The sequence below is a fragment of the Aptenodytes patagonicus genome, chromosome 1 (genome assembly GCF_965638725.1).
Source record: "Aptenodytes patagonicus chromosome 1, bAptPat1.pri.cur, whole genome shotgun sequence".
Classification (NCBI taxonomy): Eukaryota; Metazoa; Chordata; class Aves; order Sphenisciformes; family Spheniscidae; genus Aptenodytes; species Aptenodytes patagonicus.
Window position 1 is genome coordinate 134502165 of NC_134949.1, and position 24753 is coordinate 134526917.

Sequence of the window (24753 nt, forward strand, 5' to 3'; positions counted from 1 at the left end):
TACCTAGTCTGCCAATCTACTTCTTATTTCTTACACTAATTACCATACACATCTTTTCTGCTTACTCAGAGCCAGCTGTTTGGTTAGAGGTCTTTGAAGGATACCTTGAATACTCTTAAAGTTATTTCTAAAGTTCAGGCTGTTTATTGAGATTTGAACAGAACACCAGACACAAAATATTGGAAGATTTCAATTCTAAATATCATACCTAACATTAAAAATCAACGTCTGATAACAGAGAAAAGGAATGCAAGAAGCACTTAGGGGAAAAATCTGCCATGAATATGGAACACAGCAAAAGATGCTGGGAGCATGTAAAAAGCTCTTTCATGTTTCATTAAGCATTTCTACACAATGGTTCTTTCCATAACTACGTAAACTGCTAATGAGGAAGTTTGTGATGCCTCACAAGCTCATGCATGCATAGCTCATTAAGTCACAGAAACTATATTGCTGATACAAAGTGGTCTAACAAAAGGCAAGCAGGTGTGCTGAATTCAATAGTACGCATTTTAGCATTTCTCATCAGTTTAGTCTGTTCCAGAAGTAAGGTAGTGCCAGAGATGGGAACATGTTCTCTGTCTTGCTGAAACATGAATAGGCTTCTGCCTGCAAATAATGATGATTTGGGATCAGTGAGGAGAAGAGTGTTAATAAATACCACCTTGAAATCTGTAATCACTACATATAGTTTTTACTGCACATATGCGTGCAAAAGATTTTCTTTACATTTATTTCCCATTAAAAATGCCAGTGTGGATAGATGGTGGATGCACACAAACACACGGTCTGATGCCTTGTGATGCTGCTGAAATAGCAAATGAAAGCTGTGCTAAGCAGCATATTTTTGGATCTTAGTACAAGGACTCCTTCTGAGATTACACCATGACCTGACAGAGTTTTCCATAGCCAGAAATGTCAAATGAACACTACAAAGGATCACTGGTGGCTTCTGTCTTCGTAGAGTCCTGTGGGGTGCCTGGTAGCTGCAAAATGTCTTCAAATAAGAAGAGTATTGCATAGATTGTGTAGAATTTTTTATTTACCTAGTATAATTTTCAGAGATATTTGTATTGTATGGAATAAGTTTTGCCCTCCTTTTCTTCTTTGCCTTTCTTTCTATTCTTGATTGGGATGATAGTGGTAAAGGAAGGAGAAGACAGTGTACTTTACAGGGTTGAGACCTTTATAGGGTTCATGGAGAGGCTAGTGCACTAGAGAAGGAGGGACTGAGGAGCAATAACTGTAATCTAAATCTCTTTCCCAGGAAATAGCAAAACAATTCTTGCTCTTGTGGCAACAGCTACTGTGACTAGGTATCACTAGTTGGACATTGCTCTAGACAGTCCATACATAGTAGAATAGAAGTCTTTCCTCCAGAAGCTCACAGTTTTTGCTTGTGACAAAACAAACGTATGGAAAAACATGTGGAGACTACAAACCAAGCAAGGTTTAATTATTTCAGTCACAGTTTTCTCTGCCTGGTCATCACCAGTGAATGTATTTCAGTAACAAGTAGTCTGAAAGAGGATGATACCTGCCTTATCTATTTCTGCCACATATGAAATGAACAGGTATCTGAGTGAGTGTTAGAGGATTTTTGATGCTCCTCTGGTGAGTTCAGGTAAGGATGTGGGAAGATGAAGAGGTTTCTGACATAATGACTTCCTCTTGTTCAATGACTTATCTGTCACTTTTATGGAGGATCCTGGGGAAGGAGAAAGTCTCTCCTACTCTCAGGGTATTTGGGTGAAACTTCAGCAGGAGAGAAAGCCCCTTTCGTTACAGGAACTGCCACTTACGAAGCTTTTGCTGTTCCAAAAAATGCTCTTTCACGCAAATCTTTCTTCCTTTACTTCTACGAGAAGTGTCCGTCCCACCTCTGCTAGCAGTATAGCCAAAGACTAATTGGAAACTGAATACTTGTCTTTTAAATGTCTCTCAGGTAGACAAGTGGAGAGCTGTCCATCACTGGCAGGTATTCTAGCTCTGCGAAAGGCACAGTATTTGAATCCGAGATAATCCTTTGCAGTTACACTAGAATAACTCTCGGGAAATAACAACAGTAAAAGGCGGCAGAGCCCAGACTAGAAAATCATCATTATTCATCACAAGAGAAAAATATTTATAATAAGAGTGGGTAGATACTGTCTAAATAGAGAAAGCCAACTATTTCCAAAGAGAAATGTAAGAAACAGAACTGGAACTGAGGGAAAATTTGATGGCTTTGGCCTTTATGTGAAGGATATGTATGGCAGCAGTATTGCATGTAAAAGTGTCTATCTCCAGCAGGCAGGGAAGATTATAGAGAAAAGTGTGCGGCCCTCTAGAGAGTGAAGCCTGGCAAGGAGAGAAGGCACATTTTACATGTAGATAGAATAAAATGTTGAGAGTATTTTTTAAGTCTTTTTAAAGAAACAATTATATTGTTTTTCCGATACAGAATTGATTCCATTGTCCTCAGGCTTCTGAATCATTTACATCCATAGGGAGATGCAAAATTTTGAATCCCTGTTTATCTTATGTAACTGGAAAGGCTTTAAATTGCAGACATCTGAAGTTGATTGGCTAAAGAGAATCAGAAAAAGTGTGGGACTGGAGAAACTCTAGAATTCCTTTCAATGCCATATTTCTGAAATTAATTTTATTATTACTTACGTATGCCAGACTTCTACCTCACTATTTTTTTTTCACTTACTCACTACTCCAAGCAGAATGTTTTTAAAAAGTGAAGTTTTAAGAGAAACATATATAATTTAAACATCCTTAATAGTATTATCTACTTCAATCAAAATTCATGTAAATATTCTGCCAGAGACATTTTTTCCAAGCATTAGTCATTATTAGAAAAATACCCTAACATTAATGCAACACAAATTATTTCCTTTAGCTACATGTTAGAGAATCTCCCTCAAGCCACCTACTTCCAGTTTATTTCTGTTATTGTCTTATCTTTTTTAAGAGCTAACGCAGACCTTTACACGTCTTGGCCTTTACTAATGATTAACTGATTCTTCTTCTTTTTTTTTTTTTTTTCCCTTCTCCAAACTTTGCTTAGAGCAAAATAAATATTATTTGCATCAATGTTTTAAGTAGGCAGAACTCAGTAGCACAGGTGCATGAGGAAGAATGAAACCTATTGAAAACATTTTCCTTTTATTGTTTTTCCCCAGTTTATGTTCCCATATTAAACTCCAAATTTAACAATAATTTATTTACCTTTTTTTTCTTATTTATTAGAAAACAGTCAATAGATAAAACCTAACTTCTCCTTGTCTCTTAAAACACTTTTATGGCTTACTACCATAAAGACAATGATGGAGGATGTGTTTTTTCATCTGTGTGTAAGATAACATGTTTTTTATGGATTTATTGTTATTCTGCACAGCCTGTAAAATCTACAATTACTGTAATCTGGTCCTACCTGTGCCTACACAAGCAACATATGGATGCCAGAATCCAACATTTTCCCTTTAAAAAACTACATCTAAAGGTAGACTGCTGGCTTTAAAACAATTTATCCTTCTATATCCTTCATAAAAAGAATAAAAAGTACTCTTTTATGTATAGAATTTACTGGGAATAAAACTGATGACACTTACATATCATGTTGGCTTTTCATTATTTAGACTGTATAGTTTTACATTTCCTCTTGTTTGAACAGTAAAATTATAACAAAAAAATCAGTTTTACTTTTGCTCAGATTTTGTTACTTTTGTCTTCTGACCTAGCTGAATATGTTTCAGTGCTGCAAAATATGAGCTGCAAAACCAGCTGGTAATAATTTTTAGATTATTGTATTTTATTGGTGGTTTTTTTAATTAATTTGAAAATAAACCCAAAAGTTTAGTTCAAATACAGTATCATATTGTATTTTCATAAACTAAGTAAATTTATGTACACATATTTACCTGTATATATAATGCATTTGGGGGTAGGTAAATTACAGATATTTAATGTGTGGAAATATACCCTTCAAATCTGACATACAAATTATCATTCTGTATGCAAAGGTCATAAAAAATACATATAAACAGCCTCCTTTATTGAATGTGTTTATAAGATAGAACTACTTAATGGTATGTCCCTGCTTTAAGACAAGCTAAGAAAAAAATGGGACTTCCTAGAAATGGCATTCATGTACGATAAACTGCTGTACTGCTAGCAGATAACAGAAGCGAATAGGAAAAAGATTTTGAAGTTTTGAAGTAGAATATAACTTTTGATGTACACAGCAGTGTGAATGCACTTAAAATTCAGTGCTTTCCAATAGAAGATAAAATGGTCCAGACAGTCATTTCAACTAATTTATCGTTACTAATTCTGAAGAAGCTGTATTATGTTACATTCTGAATAGACAAAATAGGTATTAGACTGATAATTTAGTAAGGATTCAGTATTGTTCTTTAACTCGCAAATGTGTTATCACAGTTTAAGGAATTGCATAACATCTTCTGTGTCACAGTAAGTGACAACATGTACTGATACCCATTTGAAAAGCAAAGAAAATCCTGACGTCTTAAACGTCAGCAATGCTTTAGCTTGCATTTACAATGCACTGAATACATATTTCAGGAAATGCTGCTAGGGGTTAATTACTGAGGCTCAGCTGATCTACAACAACGCAGTCACTCTTGAGACCCCGAATGAGTGACTTGGAAATAACCAGCAATTATACATACACCACAGTTTCCGTCTTCAGTCATCTCTAACTAGTGAAGTCCTCCTTTTCATCTGTGGATTGCTTGTAAACTGCTACTGGCAGTCCAACACTTTTCTCTGTATATGTGGGTTGAGGAGTTGTAGAAGTAGCACCTAACATACCAGGCACTTGTACAGAAGTGGAATCAGCTCCACTCCCAAATCTCTTTGGCATATCCCTTACCTACATCTACCTGGGATCAAGATTATCAAGGAATCTTACACTCATTAACCACAACTGTCAGCAGTCTGGCAGTTAAGGCTTTTCCTATAGCTCATTAAATTGGTCTACAGTCTCTCTCAGCTTTCTCTTTCTACTCTCTCTCCATCTGCCTGAAACCTCTACTGTCCTGAGGATTTAGACAACTCCTTGAAAAGCTCAGACATGCTGAATACAGACCTAGAAATAGGCTGCTTTAAATTCTCTTCTTTCCAAGAAGAGTTAGACTCATTTCAACCTTAGAGCATGGGCTGCCATCTGGAGGGTAGTCCAGCCCCCAGATTAATACGACCTTTATGTAAACCATGCTCTAGATCCAGTGGAGCCTCCTCCCCTGTGGCTGCCTCCAGACACAGCCTTGGCAGTGAAATATCCGCCCAGCAGGGTGACTGCAGATGCCTGCGTGGATCCCCTCATCCATTAAGCTAATTTTGAACGAAGCATAGTGAATTTAGGACACAAAAACTCATGAATTACATTTCATGCTTTGGGATATTATGACAGCTCAGAGGAGTTGGTCCACACCCACACTTGTTAACAGATTGCCACAAAGCAAAACAGGAGATAGGGGCAGTGATACTGCAGAGTAGTAGGTGATAGATTGATCAGTGACGCTATTTTGCCATAATAAGGATAACGCTTCTAAATGACAAGCAAAGTTCAAAGGAGGAGATGTTCAAGCTCTGAGAGATACTGACTTCTCTTGGTACAGTCTTCTCTTTTGATCTACTTCAGGCTGGAACTCTACTTCCAATTACGTAAAAAGCTTAAGCAAAATGGAGTTGAGAAAAAGAATGTGTGCACACACTCGCTGAATGCAGTGAGAGTGGGGGTTTGGTAGCTTGGCACGTATGATGCAGACCACAGCAGCTCACTATTCTTACAGAAAACTCTGGTTTCTAGTGTAAAGCAAAAAAAGGAAGAATTTCAAAAGGAAAGTGATTTGCTTTTAAAATTATTAATTTGGAACCATTTTCATTGATGATTGCCTATAACATAAAGTCAGACCAAAGTAAAAATATGATAACCCACAATCTTAACGTTAGTCATGCAATACCTCTTCAGTATATTGTACAAATAAAGTAGAGTCAATAACCTTACTTGTGCAGGTTGTATTAAAGTCAGTATATTTTTTCCATAACAAAGCAATATTTCAAAGGCAGGAACAATCTTGAGATTATTTTTTTCATGCCACTAAGAGGAGTAACTAAAAAAAGTCTGAAAAATAAATCTTCTGACATGACAATATTACAAGACTGAAAATTTACCAATATAAAAATATCATCTGCTAAAATTAAAATTGTCTTTGAAGTTTGATGAGCTGTATAAATATGACTAAAATCAACCCTTAAAAAATATTTATGTTGTTTTCAGTATCACTAATTTATCATATAAACTGCTACTGAAAAACAAGAACCATCAACCAGTATACTTTTTATGCATATAAATGAGTACAAAGGAGATGAAGCAAGAACAACTGATAAACAAAATTAACTGAATGTCTAATTAAAGAGTTGATATGACTAATATACTTTTTTCTTTTATCACAGTAAAGTGTGTTCCTTGATCTCAAGTTTCTGTAACTGGATACCAGATAGCCAATTAAGTAACAGTGTGATTCATGTATAGCTTTAAATAACATCAAAATAATGATGGAATTATCTCTTGTGTTTGGTCATGGTAAATCATTAACACATCTCAGTTTATGGAGTTAGATTTCAATGAATTTAACAGTCAAAAATATGTTAGAAGACTGGGCTGTAAATGTCTATGATATACCATACCTATGACATTTCTTGTTATAAAATTCATGGTGTTAAATGGTTGAATATAAAATGTTTCTGAAAGCTCTACTTTAAATATCTTTGAAAGCCCAGCATTCACTTGCTGTGTATAGGTATCATGAAGGAAGATATTCACACACTCCAACTTCAGGTATGTCAACCCAGATGCCTAAACAAAGAGTCTAAAATCCTATACAGTGAATGGAGTGAGTTGTCAGTGTGCCAAAGTCCAGAGAAAAGCCACCTTGATGGAAAGATACAGGTAGCTGCAGAGCAGTTCCACTCTGATGTGATATGATTTATGCCATACAGGTGCTTCTTGATCTATATCGACCCTATGGGGATCCTACTGTGACCAAGTATTGACTTAGAGTGATGTTTCATAATCAGTTTGAGGCAAAACACCTTTATGCTGTCTTCTCCCCACATTTCTCCCTGGCTATGCACTCCCACTCTCACCATGTCTTGGCACTAGGGTTTGTTGCACCCATGTCACCATCAGCATAGCAAGTCATCTAGCAAAAATTGGTTTTCTTTCCTTTGGGATTACTTTTCAGCCATCTCACAAACCCTGTGAGCATGAGTGCTGAAGCTGGCTGAAAGAAGAGGAGAGTGACAGGGGGCAGGTGTCAGAGCAACACAGATTTATACTGCATTAAAGCAATCATGAAACAGAGCATTAATGGCTAACCTAGCTGCCAGGTAAAATTGTGTGCCCTCAAGAGGCTCCACTGACTAATTCAAGAACCTATGCGAGTCAGAGGTCTCAAGCTGGAAAAAGTAAACAGTCTTCATAATATATAAATAGCAGGAACACAAAGGTATTGACAGCAATGGAAGTTAGGCTTCTAAATACTTTTTGTGCATCTGACTCCAAATGGATTTTTATGTTTTCGATAAATTCCTCTTTCATGGTGACTGTGTCAGAAGCATTTTAAACAGAAAACAACAACAAAAAAAGGAGTTGGCATATTCAGAGATTCCAGGAAACAGTTAGTAGCAAAATTTGCCTCCTCCCCAGACTTCTCTCTTCTGTAAAAGTAGAAGCTTGTACAGTCCCTTCTCTCTTGAACTGCTGGTGTGCTGGCTCAGACTGCCCTGGAAGCCAAACTCCATTTTCTATCTACCCTGTTCTCCTTACCTCAAGGAGAGACTGATATAAGGAACTCCCAAAATAAAATAACTCTGAAAAAGGATGCAGTATTCATAAAACTAAAACAGCAGTGAAGGAATTGTAACAGGTACCAATGTTCTTAGAAAAGTCTTTCAAGTATACCAAGTTATTCTTTGTATGTGTCCATACAGTAAATACTACAAAAGCATTTTAATCCTTGTTTTAATTTTTGACTTAAACTAGGTTGAACTGTTATTGTTGGTAATGTATTTGCATAAGTGTCTACTATAGTAAGTAAATTATTTTGAACACCACTCTGGACAAACTAAAGATCATTCATTCCTCAATAGTAATTCCAAAAAATTTCAGTCTTGCACTTTGCCTTCATAAATGTAACTTTTGTCTGTTTGTTTGTTTTTACAAAGAATAATAATCTCACTGATTTGAGTAATCACATGATGGGAGGTATTCACGTTTATAAACTTTTTAAAATACCTGACCTTTCCAAAGCACTGGGAAACTAAAAATGGCACCTTGGATACTTGATCTATGATAAAATGTCTGTTTTGACATTCATTACCATTTGACAAAGGAAAAAAAAATGAAAAAGAAAGAAAGATTGTACAATATTGGCTGCTTTATTTGTAAGTTGACTTTCTTCATATGGGAATTGAATCTCCATATTAAAAGTTGAAAATATCTTCCAAAATAAATCCTCTAATTTTGACTTAAGTGGGATGAATGCTCTGTTTAAAAGAAACTAGTGAGAAATTAAAACCACACACAACACACCCACAAAAACTCTCTACTAATATTTAAACTATAACAAAACTGTAGGTATCTCTAGTATCAATATCTAAAAGTATTGTAAAATTGGCACCAAGAAACTAGTCCTCCTATGATTTTTAATGAGCAGAAATGTACCGTGCATGCTTTTAGAAATCCCATGAAAAATCTGACCCTGAATGAATTATTTAAAAATACAAGCATTTATTACTTGAAATAAATTGCCTAGAAAGAGCTGTGAGAGAAACAAAACATATGACCCTATAGCCTCACATCTCCAATCTATCCATTACATTAGTGTAGAGAGAGGTAATTTTGTAATGCTTGTTGTAATTTTTTCTTAATAACCCTAATGTGGGTTAACTGAAGTATGCACTTCATTTGTTTCTGTAGTGAATATGAATAGTCACTTGATATGTTTTATTTCTTGGTAAGTATGACGTTTTTCTAATATTTCCTTTCCTGCAAATATTTTCAGTTATTATAAACTAGTTATTGGAATGAGACCAGTATATTTGTAATATAGCACATATCTATTTAAAGGATACTTTAAGCAGTTGAAATGACTGATACACTAGAAGGTGACATTTACTGCAGAGTTCAAGGTACGTATCCAAGACAGGCCTCGCGCGTAACTAGATCCTGATGTGTAAATTTAAATTCTGGTTATACTGAACTGGATGCCTTCTCTCTCTTTTAACTTCCTAGCCCCACTGTTCTCAAGAGTTACTTCTAAGTTCAGTGAAACAAGTGTTTAACCCCAGTTTCTTTGTATTTGGACTTCTTTTGTGTATACTTTCAGATTGGCATGAAAACTAAGCACTGAATAAATCTCTTGTTTCAGGTGATATTTTACTTTCTTGTGTGGAAACAAGAAAAAGCAACTAAATAGTCCATTGCCAGAATTTTACCTAAGGTAAAAAGGTAAGAAATCAAAAAAGGACAGATTGTGGAAAGTACTGTTGTTATCTTTTGCTTATAGTTGTCTAGTGTATTCTGAGAGATATAGGACACAAATTATGATTGGCATGTGAGTGTTAAACAAATTGCTGTTAATTTGTTGTCAAATGTGAAATTTGAACTAATAACCATATGTATCCTATTAGTCTTAAGCCTAACCCAAAGCAAAGGATTTCACCTATAGTTCTTGATCATGCGTTCATCACTACCAAAGTGTTATATGAAGGTTTACAATACATGCCATAAATAAACCAGCATTGGAATCTTTTTTTTTTTAATCAATTATGCTATGTAGCATCAAACTGAATTTCCATGAGTTGTCTTTTATTTGCAAGTTCTTCAGATATTAAAATAATATAAAATTAAATAGCTAATGAATTGGCCATTTATAACAAACATGTGTTGAGTATATCTAGGGATACTATATCCTGTGTATTCATGCATAATATGCTACGTAAGCAGACCAGAATAGTACCTAGATATGAACAATCCAAACTTTGTGTTACACCTGTTAACAAATATAAAAAAGACTCTGTTCAACTGATTGATTGTTTCAAAATAGTCATACTACTATGTTGTCCTAAACTGTAAGAATTTATCACAAGTATCTCAGCCCCTCAGCCCCTCAGTGTTCCTCCAAATAACTTTCCATTTTCCATTGACATGACAAACTGTCAAATCCCCGATAATTAGATTGGTTTAGATTGGATGTAAGGAAAAATTTCTTTACTGAAAGAGTGGTTAAACATTGGAACAGGCTGCCCAGGGAAGTGGTGGAGTCCCCATCCCTGGAGGCATTTAAAAGACGAGTAGATGAAGCACTTAGGGACATGGTTTAGTGGGCATGGTGGTGTTGGGTTGACGGTTGGACTCGATGATCTTAGAGGTCTTTTCCAACCTCAATGATTCTATGATTTTATGATTCTATGATTCTATAATTATTGCCATTAAGAATGCATGCAGATTTAGATGGATTTTTCAGAACTAAACCTTAATACAATCTACAAATCCATAGTACATCTAAGAAAAAAACAATGTTCAAATGCAGCTTCTTGTAAAACCACTCCTAATTTGGACTGCATGAGCATATGCTGACTTCACCAATAATGCTGGAAAGCATTTATTCTAGAACTGGAAAGCAGACTAATTCCTGGGAGAAAAAAACCTGTACTAGTGTTTGTCGTTCCACCAATAGCCCAAAGACATTCTTTCTGAGATCAACTTTACACGTGAATACCATTGCTGCTCACAAGAGATCTGTATTTCTAAAGCAGAATATTCTGGAGGAGTTCATTAATTTAAAATTGTTATCAATCATTAATTTAAAATAATTATCAATGATAAGTGCTTAGGACACAGTATTAAATTTTGATTTTGATATTCACTACTTAACATTTTAATGCTTTTCCATAGTACCATTAAGTGATGTTTTATTTTTTTGTATGCAAGGAAACACTTGTGTGTCTTTCAACATTAGATACGATGAAGCACCTATATATAATTTAGAAACACAAAGTATAGCTTGAGGCCAAAACTGGTAAAAACAATCACAGAACAACGTGACTCCTGATGTTTCAAATTTACATAATTGTAGTCTTTTTAGGACTATAATTTCACAGGGTGGAAATCATGTACAGTATGTGCCTATTTCTAAATTGCATTTCTTGGTATATGTATATTCTGTATTTATTATGATCTTGGTTTCAACAAGTTATATCCTGCTGTGTCCCACGGAGAATTCTTATAAAAGTTTTGCTGTATCTGATGATATTTTATTTTGCTAGTAAGAGACATATGATTTTTGATTCTTTAAGAAAGTCTTAGGTAGGAAACGAAACTTTTTGATGAGTATCCAACTGATATGGAAAATCTTTTGAGGTTCCAGAGTCTTCTCTCATGTTATAAAAATAAACTGGATGTTTACCTTTTTAAAAGGAAATGTGAAAAATTACATAATCAATCTGAAATAGAAAATTCTCATATATCTAATCTGTATATAAAGAATGAAATGTACATAGTTGCAGAGACTGAACAGACACTTTTAATTGCATTAAATCCTGTTTAGATGTTTAACACAGAAAGTACCTCAGATGTGTACAGTATATAGTACCCTCTAGAGCAGACATTTCTCAATGGATTATAATCTAACATGAATAAAGAAGTTTTATTATTCCATCATTAATTCAGACAAATGTTTCCCAGGCAAAGCATTAATAAAGTGAGATAAAATTTGTACAAATGCATTGTCAAGTTTTATCTATACGTGTGTGATATGTTAGATATCTAGGGAGAGATTAAGTATACGTATATATGTATTTATTCTCAGATGCACACACAGATGGAGAGAGAAAAATAAGCATTTAAAATACATAGATATGCTATTTTTAATTATCTTAATTATGACCTTTTAGGGTTTGATTAAATTAGGAAGGAAAATCAGTTGACATCCTGTCACTGAGCTCTAACTGCAAACTTCTCCTTAGTGCAGTTGAATGTTCCTGACTCACTTATTATCTCTTTTTTAGTAAACTATGTTTGGCCCTTCATGGACAGCCTCAGCTACAGAATAGTTGGATTAATGCAATCTGAAGGTTGAAAGTCTAAAAAAAGGACTATAGGGTACCTAGGAAACATTTTTCTTTTCTTTTTAATAATCAGATCTTAATGATTAAAATCTCCCTTATTACCATGTGGTTTTCTTCTTCACTAGATTTTTTTTTTTTCCCCCAGAGTCAATACCTTTGGAAGTCCTCAGTCCCTTTTTACTTTGGGAACATACTTCTATGCTATACTTCTCCATTTGGAATTGGAAACCTGAGCTGAAAATGCCAAGAAAAAATTTGAAATTTTTTTTTTTTTCTTTCCAGTAGAATGTGTAAAGCAGAATGTATAAGATTTTGGTCAGCTTGTATTTGGTTAGATTAAAAAATTACATTTCAAACATTTGAGTTTTCATGAACCAGTCTGCATTAACTGTGCAAGTGAGTCTTTAAGCAAAGCTTTTTCCATTGAAAGACCTACTATTTGACTAGGTGAGTATACTAAACTGAACTTTAGCCCAAATTATGATATTAAACCAAAACATTTTAGAATAGTGAGGCTAGGAATTTCTCAGTAAAAACTTTCTTTTAAAATATTAGTTTGTTGAAAACTAAGTTTTTACAATAAATTGTACAAACAGAAAAAAAATGACTTTTTTTTTTTTTTTTTAACCTTTTTAAAACACCCCTAGTTGTCTTCTGAAAGGAAAACCCCAGCTCTCAGGTAAATAAAAAAAAATAGATTCTATGTGTGAAGTAAATTTTGAATTTACAGTTTTGATTATTCCCACGTGAAACTGTTGCCCATATTATGTTAATCTAATCATAGAATATATCAAAGAACCAAAGTGTCCAGTTGAATCACATGGTTGAAAAAAAGATCAATTTGGTTTAAAGAATGCTGGTGTAATCAAACAGATAAACTTAAAAATCCCTATATCATAATGAAAAAACCTCCATTCCTGTTACAGAGTGAATATAGCATTTAGATGAAATATGTAGAGATAAAAATTAATAATTTTAGATATTCCTCCATTTTAATTTTCATCCTGAAAAGAGGCACAGATTGTTAGCTATTTCATATCACTTTAGTTAACTTATTTATACAGCTACTGATTAAGTTAGTTAAGGAGGGCTTTTATCATTAACAAGGCCAATTTGTGTGAAAGATTTTTATGACAACACAGTGCTATAACTGAAGTAGCATTCTCCTCTCCCTGATGATTTACCTCTGGAAATTCTTTGTATTCTTACTTTAGAAATAATACATTAAAATCAGTTTTAGTGACACTTTTTCTTGAATATGTGTGGGGAAGAGCGAGAAAGAAGCAAGCCCCAATTCACTAGGTAATAGTGAATTTAATTTTATTGAAATAATGCCCTAAAAACAAATAGAAAAAAAATTCATTGCATATTTGGTCACAAGAGTAATTTTTTAGTGTTGGATGGAATTCAGGAAAACTCATTTCATTCAGATGACAGAGAAAGTGTTGAGGTGCCTGTCCAAACTTATCTTTTAGGTCCATTCATATAGTGCTGGAAATCCTTTATTCCTTTTTTCTTTTCTCTAACATCAAGCCTAGCCAAAAATAATTCAACAATTGCTTCATGCTTTGGCTGTCTCATGCTGTCTTTTAAGAAAAGCCTTTGAGAAATTATTTTCTCCTTCAATTTCTATCCTGTGCTTCTATCTTGTGCTTTTCTGGTTACTATTCAGTGTGATAAAAAGATATTTCAGATGAGGTCTCAAGATTCCTGTGACTCTCTAAGGTTGCTCATTGCAGTGCAGCCACGCTTAACACTCTCCCAAACATCAGGTGAATAGTGGGACACCTTTCCCACAACCAACTGCAGATAGCTTGAGCATGATGGGAGCCTGTAGGTTCATGGGATTGAGGAGTGCAGATTCTCCAGTTCTGGTTTCTTTCCTTTTGTCTTAGCAAGTCAAACTGCAGTTGCTAACTTATGCCATGACACTCTATGAGTCAACCCTTAGAGAAGCTCCTTCCTTAATGTGCAGTCACCTTTTGGTCTGATGCTGTTACGGAAGCCATGCAACACAATAATACAACAGGTCTGTGGTCCCATGACATTAATTTTAATTGCTGGTGTATAGAAGAGACCAATATATCTCAGCAATAAATGTCAGATATCTCTGTCACTCAGCAGTGCTGGAGCCAAATGAATGAGATACGCCTGGAGTCTTCCCACCCTGATTTAGACACTGCGTGGAGGTGCCCTGTTTAAGAACTGAACTCCAGTAGCTCCTTCAGCAGCAAACACACTGGGGTTACTGAGGGCTTCCTCAAAAATGTGCCCAGCACCACTCCCCAGAGGCCTGCCAGCAGGGGAATATTTTGAGGTGAACAATCACTATTAACGTTTCAGCACACCATGTGCACCTGCAGAAGCACACACATCCCTGTAAATTATGTACGCACCCCCCAGGGCATGCCCTGATACTTGCAACCTGCTACATTTCCAGCTCAAGGTAGAGGACTGCAAGGTGAGAAGCACAGAAATGTGGGGGGAGAGTGGGGATTGCCCCAGCTCCCCACCTTGCTGACTGGTGACCTGCTAACAAAATCCTGGACTACCTCAAGCTCCTAGTTCCTTGCAATCCCTTTTCTGTGCCACCCATTCCACTTCTTCCCCTTCCACCAACACATTTATTTTCCAAATAAGGGACAAACACACCATCCCAAACACATTCTGGAGGACTAATGTTTTCTGGCAGTGTCTAGACCAGTCTGCAACACATGGTCACCCCAAGCGTCAGGTGGGTATGAGGCTGCTGGCTTAGGTAACTATCTAACATGTGGCTAAGTGAATCTCAACATTATTCCAATGTTAAAATATGTTGCATTTTTTTGCAGGGTATGAACTGGCCCCTGAAATGAACGCTAGCTTTCCTCGGTGAAAGTGAAATATAGACCTTTCAAACTTTAGCCAGCAGGACCAAGACATTAAATCTAAGAGTAGAACAACAAAATTTTTGTGGCAGGGAACTATCACTTTTTTGCACTTGCTCCAGTTATCACAGGCTTTTTCACAGGCTTTTAAACAACAAATTAATATATTCTTGTAGCTTCTTGATATAAGGCTAAGTATTATAGCTTCACATTCATTTACGGTCAGACTTTCTCATCTGTGTCTGAAAGTGACAGTTTCAAATTAACTCTTTCATATTCATCAATAGCTATTTAGTTTTCTGAAAAGTGTCTTTTCCAAACCCAGCACTTCTCAAATTATTTAATCTGTTTCTTAGAACTATCAGAAATCAAAGATATGATTAATTCTAAAAATCATAGGTAAAAAGCCTCTAGCTAGCCATTAATAATTACACTCTTATTGAAATAGTCTCACCCATACAGTATATTTAACGAGACAACGTCAAAGCCCAAAAAGGTTCTGCCTTTTGTTTTTTTCAAATATCTCAGTAAGCAACATTAGTTAGGAAAAAATGTGCGGAGTCACTTTGCTTTCTGTTCCCTGGGCTTGTGTTCAAATTAAAAGGTAAAATCATCTAGGATTGTCAGAGAGGAAAAGTTTTCTGAGTTGGTATATCAGAAAATACCTTCAGAACAACAGAAATTAGCTCTAGAAGGAAATATGTTACGTCTCCCCTTTTCTAGATAATTGTTTCTGAAAACATGTATATCAGCATCTCAGAATATTACCCGAATCACATGAATAATTTAAAATAGTATTTTATGAATATCAAAACAAAGATGAATTATTCTCTGGCCACTCTTAGCCATAGGCTGGTGAGCACCATAAAATGTTCTGGCAATGACTGTCAGAATTAATTTGCAAGCCTTCTGCTTTTTCTGGTGTTGTGTTGTAAAATGTACTGGGTTTTGCTTGCTTTATTTTTTTTTTTTTTTTTCCCTGTGAGATTTCTACAACCACCAGATTTGTTTCCATTTGTTTCTGTAGCTAACATGCTAGAAGATCTATCAATAGGTTACTGTTCTGACACCAAAGCATAATTGCAGTGTAACCTACTGAGGACTGTTTGTTTCTTACAAGTTGCCCTCTGTGTCAATCCACAAAGGAGATGGATTGTTATATCCTGCAAACTGTAGTAACTCGTGCACTTAGCTATGGAGCCTTAATTACCTGTATGGCAGTAGGAGACCAAAGTGACAAAACATACCCACCATCCACTAGCCTAGAAAAAGTGAAACAAAATGGTTTCTTCATGCATCAATTTCTCTCCAGTCATCTTTACATATATATTTGTACATTCAGAATAATCAGATGCTACTATGTTAGCTTCTCACTGTTTGCTGGATGGTTTTAGACCAGGACAACATTTATAATTATAGATCATCTTTGCAATTCTGTAAGTTAATCGCCAAAGAAAGGAAGTCTTGCAAGCAGAATTTAAACCACAAAATCCCACTGAATCCCACAGTAAAGATATATAAATATACAGAAAAGGGGAAGTTTAGAATGAAAAGCTCAGGTACACATATACTATACATATACACATATAACTATAGACTTTCAGCAAAGGTAAAAACCAGTATCAGTAATATTCAAGAGCTTAGTATTCAGTATTAATTACTACCAATGTTTTTGTGAACAACAATCTTCTAGATGGTATATGATACATCTCTGCATGGAAACAAAGTATGTTTAATGCCTTTTCAGTGAAATTATTAATGCCAACAAACCATCACATTACCATCATACATTAACACATCAAATACCTTCACACAATTTGAATAGAAATTATGTGCTTGCTACTTACCTAATTGGGTCTCCTGAATTGTTAGCTTACTCTCCAAGGGGTGTAAAAGCTTTGGTGGTTTATCTGTTAGTGGTGCTAGAAAAGAAAGAAATTCACATATATACTTTTCTGATTATTATTGGGTAGAATAAAACTTGATTTTATACCTATTGTTTCAGGAATGCTTTGTTTTTTCTTTTGTTTAAATAATGTTCATGCCTTCAGTAGCTGAAAATGTTTTTGCTTAGAGAGTAAATATAGCACCAAAATTTAGAATCTTTTACATGCTAAGGTATTGAAGGCACTTGTGTTAAAAAAAGTAATCTCTTTAAACCCTCACGAAAACCATGCACTGACATGTTACAATTTTGTATTTTCATAAATATTATCCAGCAGTTCATAGTTTTTTATAACATTTAATTACCTTTCTATCAAATATAGACATTAACAGAGAAATAATATAAACTGAGTTACTGTAAAACAATTTTGAATATTTGATGAAAATTTTATTTAAAAAGATATTACCATCACTGAAACTTTTGAAAGTGGAGTACTAGAAAAAGGCTCAGTTTTCAAAATCCAAGGGATGGATACAGTGAAATAATGTCAAGATTCCTAATAAGATGACTTCCCTCCTCCCTTTTGATTTACCCTGAAATAATATTAGTAGACTTATGCAAATTGTGGAATAGGAAAATTTTTGTAGTGGTCAAAAACCTGAAGGTTGTTGAAGCGTGTTCAAACCATGCAGCTAAATAGTGCAGCTATTCTTCTAGATACATCATCTGTATACTTAATTCATAGAAGTGACATTGATTATTACTACTTTTGTTGTTGTTAGCAAGTGTACTCTTTACTGATCTCTGACAGATGAGTGTATGTTATATGAAAAAAAGAACATTTTTTTTTCTTTAAAATTGATAGTAAATGTTCATGGGAAAGCTCCAACTTTTGTAGTCACTTGGAACGTTTTGATATTTTGCTTTTCAACATTAATTCATACTTCAGTCTTTAACACAGATTATGGGCTGTCAGAGATTTAAAGTACATTTAACATTTTGATATAACTCTATAATACTTGTTCCCTCCAACTTGTCAAAATCACTGTTCCCTTTCTTACTGACACACACATCCACATGTGTACGGGTTTAATCTGCTAAACACACTCATCCTCTGTCAGTTGAATTGCAGGAGAGGTTTAGTCGCATTCTCTGTACTATGTTTCCTCTGTTCCTTGGTTAAATTATCAATGCCCTGTAAAATCTACAGTATTAATTTCAACTTTGTAGCAATTACAGAATGAATTCATTACCAACTCGTATGTTTCTGCTTTACAGAGGTTTTCCTTTATCTGACCACAGCATAAACCCACCAAATTGGTGTCTGGGATGTTGATCCATCAGATCTAGGACTGAAAGAAAGTATCTCTTCAAGGATGGGAAAAGAACTGGATTTGGTCCACAGACCCTCTTTCAGTTCATTCTTCCAAAAACAGCTTCTACTCCCTACAGGAAATCATTCTGTGCTACAGATTTTGGAGAGAGCCACAGCTGTGAAAGACTTTTCGGCAACATCTCTGGGTTGTTATTTTTCTTTACACCGATTTGAATGCTTTTCAGCTCTCTCTGTCTTTTTTTATATTTTTTTTTCTTGGGGCTAAAGTGGGTGGAAGGGAAAAAGATTCGAAATATGTTTTTTCTTAAACTGCAAAATTAGTCATTCCCATTTCTTAACTTCTGTGTAAAGGCTCATAATTTATCGGCACATTTCCATTTTTTAAACATCATCCACTATGAATTTAAATTTCATTTTGCAGTTCTGTCAATCTCAACTCAATTACCATTCATCAGATAATGTCTTCTGAGTCACTGTTGTTCTAAATCTGTTTTGAAACTCTTTGAGCAAACAAAGTTCTTTCATTGTAAGTAAAGATATAGTAACTGGTGGAGTTAATCTGAATGCAACAAATAAGTAGATTAGAAAACAGTATTTTCCTCAGTTTAAGCAAAGATTGACATTACTTTTGTGGTCCTGTACTTCAGGTCTCTAAGAGGCTTCCTACTTTTAAATGAACAGGCACAGGATGTTAATATATGCAGATAAATCATCCTTCAACAACAGCATGATGTTATTATAAAATTTGTGCCCAATTTAATTTTTCCATAACTTGTAAGATTCAATAGATAATTTAACAGAGAAAATATTACTGAAAATAATAAATTAGACACATAACTGATGTATCAGAATCACAGGAGCATGTAGGCTGGAAAGACCTTCTGGAGGCCAAGGGGTCCAACCTCCTGCTCAAAGCAGGTCCAATAGAACAGGTTGTCAGGACCTCATCCAGTCATATTTTGAACATCTCTGTGGATGGAGATTTCACCATTTCAGGTGTTCCAGCCCCCAACCACCCTGTGGCCCTGCACTAGACTCAGCCAGTATGTCCATGTCTTTTTGTACACCGGGGAGCCCAAACTTTGACACAGCATTCCAGATGTGCCCTCACAGATGCTAAATAGATAGGAAGGATCACCCTCCTGAACCTGTTAGCTAAATTCTTGCCAAGAGCTGTGCAGTTGGCCTTTGCCAACTCATGCTCAACTTACTGTCCACCTGGGCTGCCAGGACCTTTCCTGCAAAGCTTTTTCCTACTCAGTCAGTCCCCAGTTCTGCACTGCTGCACGGGGTTATTCCACTTCTAGAGCAAGACATTGCATTTGCCTTTGTTGGACTCCATGACTTTCTCCAACTTGTCAAGGTCTCCCTAAACAGCAGCCCTGCCTTCCACTTTGTGACCAATTCCTCCTATTTTGCTGAGAGTGCACTCTGTCCTATCATTCAGGAGTACATAAAAACTCTAATCAACATTAAAACAAAGATACACCACAGGTTAACTGTGTTGTATACTTATTTTAAAGTGATAGTTACCAATATTTGTGGCCAGGAAGAATTAATGCTTAATAAGACAGTGTAACTCTAAGCTCTCTAAACTGGGGCAAATATCAGTATTTCAGTGTTGCACTCCCTATTGATGCCTACCAACCTAACACTGTTGTGGGTATGTCTATACTACAAGCAATCACATCTCCCAGGGCCAACTCCTTCACCCATGTAGAAAAGCAAAAGCATCCCTGGGTATTCTCCACTCCAGAGTTTTAGGCTGTAGGGAAATACTGTGAATGGGAGTAATATAGGCAAGGAAAATAATTTGACTAATTAGCTATACTTAAAATATCAAATTTTCAAAAGTGATTTGAAATGTGCCCTCAGTCAATCAACACCTTTAGTGTCTGTTATTTTATCTATTTACTAGCCTGCAAATGTATGTATGTTTTCCTGGTAATTAATCCAGGTGGACTGAGGCAGAGGTGGAAATTTCTCCAGCGGCCTCTCTCCCTTTCAAGTTTTACACTCTCCACAGATAGCAACATTAATGGACAGCACAGAGTTTCTGCAATCCTTGTTTAGTTTAGAAACTCTGAAGTAGGCCTATGCATCTCCTATAAGCTGTTTCATATCCTTCAAACCGTGGGATGTGGTTTCTTAACTGGGTCAACCCACCATGCAACAGGCTATTCAAAATTAATACAATTTCAGATTGATATATGGAGGCACAGTTATCTACTAAATTGAACAGCAAAACCAGAATTTAATCCATTCTTCCTAAACTTTCACTAAATAGCGAGAATCAAACAAAAATTATACAACTCACAACTACAGCTGGTCTCTTAAACAAGTTAAATACCTTTTTTCTTTTTTATGAATAGATGTAAGAAGGCAATAATTTTCACATCCTACAAAAATATCCATAATTTCAAAGCACTTCCTGTTCTGTCCTGTATGCAAAGAACCAGAATTCTTTTGAATGTGTGTAAAAAAATAAAGTCCTCTTCCCACCAGGTAGTAGTTATCAATATGGTTGTCATACAGGAGGAACAGAGTGTTCAGATTCCTGTTCTTATATGAGGGAATTCTCAAGTCTCTTGGCAAGAATCTTAGTTCCTGGATATTATTATCTACTGATGCATGGGTGCACTTCTCTCTCCCCCCCCCTTTTCTTTCTCTTTCTCGCTCTCCCTATCACTGTCTTTTTTCTTTCTTTTTTTTTTTTTTCTTCTTTCCCACTTAAGAGTCAAGAACCTTATCCCAGACAAAGTTAACAAAACCTGGTATATTCTTCTCAAAAAAAATGGGGTTTAACAGGTCAGATTCTTCCAAAGAAAAGCTGTTGGATCATAAATCAAGTTTACAGCCCATCTTATGTTTAATTTCTGAACCATCACTGATGAATGGTTTGAAAAAAAATGTCAAACTTGTTTTTCATTAGAAACAAAATAAAGTAACAAAAAAATCATAAGTGAAGTAACTGATTTTGAAGCTGTATTAAAAATTAATATTTGACTTCAGAGATACCATTCAGCTGCAGACATATTGATCCTGCTCAAAAAGAAAGTGCCTAAATTCACATTCCGTGCCTATCAGATTGGATGTACATTTAAAACATATTGAACAATTCATCTTGCGGTGATGAAACTGAGAGCCACCACAATCAGTCACCCAACTGGAAACTAGCCAGAAGATAATATTTTTGCATCAGCCACCTACTTCCATACTCCTCTTTCTAAGCTACCACTTTAGCTTTAGATGTTTATGGTCACGTTACATACATTTGCTCTATGCAGAATTCTGTTATTTGAAGAGACCAGCCACCTGTTAGGATTTAACACAGCTAATGAAGAAAAGCTTGATCCAAACTGTACATCAAAATATCATTAATCTGGACATAAAAAAATGGAACTACCTCAAAACCCACAAGCTTTATAATAGAAAAATAATAATTCTAAAGATCTATGTTTATGTCTGTTTTACAAAGTGCTCTCAGATTATTCCTTGCAAACTGTAATGATTACAAATAGTCCTAGTTTCTTATAGGCAGACAGGTTTGTGTGGAGTTGTCTGCAACTCAGAAAGGCAGTTTATTGGCTGGACACTTCCTGCAAGGACAAAAATTCACAGGAATGGCTGCCTTACCTGGCCAGTCTGAGTTATCTATATTTTAGAACACTTCTTGTTCAACTTTTTTATTGAAGAAAAACTTACTTTCTGAGGATGAAAACCCTTCTGATCTTTCTGAGTTTTGAGATAATACAATGAGATTAAACCTCTTATGTTTATGAACTTTGACCATTTTTAGAAAAAGTGACTGACGTCCCTGGAAGATATTGCAACTATAGCACAAGATTAAATAGGGGAAAGAATTCATTACTATGCTAAGGCAAAATATTCCTACACTTTGAAATCAAAGGAAACCAGAGAGACGGAGTTCTTTTCTTGAAGTCCCCACCGTTTCTTTGAATTCACCCCGCAGTTCAGAAAGATCCCCCATCTCTTATCTTGCCTCTAGAAACTAAGAGAATTCCTCATTACAATTTACGTTCCTGCTGATTTTCTGAGCCTGGGTTTCTTTTTGTCCTCTCTTCATTCTGGCACAGGCAAATGACCTCAGGGACAAGGCACCTCTGTCAGAGGAGGGAAATTAGGTCTGATTGACTATAAAGCTGAACCTTCAGGCACTTCTCAGCATAGTGCCTGGCACTGCTGCCTGCTCCTCGTGCCCTCAGAGTTGGCCAGGGCCTGGCTATGAAGTGCGTATGGTGTGCTTACCCCTCTGACTACTACACCTCAACATTTAACTAAGCACGATAATCTTATACCAATGGCAGTGGAGAAGATTTGAAATGAGATTAAAACAATAGATTTGTTTTTTAGATTGCTATGTTAAAGTGTCCACTTCATGAGAGGGCTCTTGAAATAAACACTGTCATGGGAAAGCCATCTTTTATGAAAAGCTGCTGTAGATGGCAATAATTAGGAATCGCAGGTAATTATAAGAATAGGAGGAAAAATCTATAGCATTTCAGCTGATAACTGTAGTACCTAGGAAAACACTGGTGTATGCTTTTTGGTTTGGTTTCTTTTTTTTTTTTTCCAGTAGTGATGCCTGTAAAAGAAATAATACAGTAGCAGTAGTCTACAGTAGGTTGCAATAAAATTAATTACGTGCAGTCTGAACCTGCAGTCTTGAAACATTAATATACACAGTTACTGTCCAGATGAATATTAATATTGAGAACTCTGAAGCTCCTCAGAGCAATTGTGAGCAGAGCAAAACTTAAGTAATGCAATGCAAGGATGGTCGGTTTTTTCTTTATTTCTTCTAACATAGGTATAGCCTTATGTATTCAGATATATCACTAGAGAAATTATTGCCTTTTAAAAAATAAATATATAGCAAGGTCTTTCATAAAAATGGAATTCTTTATACCTGCTTGAGACTTCTAACGACCTTAAATCTAACTTCTCAGTTACGATCAGATTAGTTTTCATTCACAAGGGCATCATTTAAAATGACGTATGCTATGAATTGCACAGCAGCCCTGTAAGAATATTCTACCTCACTGTGTGAACAAGCCTGGTTATACCCTGAATCAAACAGTTCAGCTGGAGGGCAGATACATAGAAGGATACTAAAGATACATGTGTGAAGCCATAGGCATATGACCGTAAATGAGCTGCCCAATGTGACTTAGTTATCACTATGACCGATTGAAGATCAGCTTTTATCTTCTGAAATGTTCCCACAAATCTTGCGTTGAGAGACAAAAAATCTGCCTCTTCTTTCAGTTTACGTCTTTGTCATTGTCTTCTCCTCACCACATATTAAAAAAAACCCAACCCTATTGCTTTGGGCATACAAATGAAAATGGTCTTTATTTCTTATACCTTATCCTTTCTTCTGATGTTTTTCCCAAACTGAAGTGACAATCCTCAATTTTTTTACATAAGAAAATTTTCCTAAATGAACTATGTAATGCATTAAATAGAATATCAGCACTTCCTGTGAGAAAGTGCAGAAGCAGATAAAATTGTAACTGATAAAGAGGCCATTATTATGCAAAAGTTTCAATGACGCATATTGGGAAAAGAAGAGGCATTGCTAAAATGAAATCTTAGAAGAGGGGAAGAATATTTCCAAAAAGCCTTTTAAAATGTTTTAAGCTTGTGAGTCCCCTGTGATTAACAACAGGCTGAATACTAGAGGAGAAGAGCAAATGCAGCCAGATGTTGGGGGTTTCATTATCTGCTCATCTCTAACTGAATCTGATGTGACACTTGTGCTACCCCTGTGACTTCAGAGAAGAAGTGTATATTGTTCTTTTTTTTTTCCTGTTACTTTCCTTGAACAGACAGTGACATTTCCCAGTGGTCTCCAAGGAAAAAGTACAAATAATCAAAATGCTGTCATCACAGATGCTAATGCAGTCGTGAAATACAAAAGAACCAAAGAGTATATGTAGTTGAAAATATTGAGTGAAATATCAGCCTAACATCTTGACAGTATCCATCTCTGTGTGGCAGATTTAGAATTTATATTTTGATCTTACAAAGAGAACAGGAAGGAATAAAGCAAGGCTTTGATCCTAAAACACTTTTTATTATAGGGAGATGATTCACCCTCCCCCACAAAAAAAGAAGAGACCCAAAATACAAAAAGAAAAATAAAAATATTAAAGGATCTAAAATATCCAAATTATTTTTTTTCTCTCTTGCATAAAGTTCCTCCGCATTACACTGTTGGTTTCTGTACAAAACTAATCCCTAAAGCAAGATAATAGAAATGAGATTTTCTGTGCAGGTCTACGAAAAGGTTGTCATGCTAAAGCCTGGTCTGTCTGCATGGTCTGTTAAATTTGTCCCTCCACTTCCAGCTAAGATACATCAGATCATCTGAAAAAAACCTGAGAAATAGTGAACAAGATGGTTGCTGCTGCTGTTGTTATAAACAAGCATATGATATATGATCTGTGCATGTAATTAAAATGAAAGCTCTTGTTAGCAAAAGAATGAAA

General features: G+C 35.5%; 1 protein-coding gene across 1 annotated transcript in view; it reads right to left on the reverse strand.

The window, feature by feature from the left end:
• The window catches only part of IL1RAPL1 (interleukin 1 receptor accessory protein like 1), a 771820-nt gene that overhangs the window by 154468 nt on the left and 592599 nt on the right, over positions 1 to 24753 (reverse strand). Inside the window, exon 6 of the mRNA XM_076355950.1 lies at positions 16865 to 16939. Coding sequence (XP_076212065.1) covers positions 16865 to 16939 — 75 coding nt within the window. The remainder of the gene's footprint in view (positions 1 to 16864; positions 16940 to 24753) is intronic.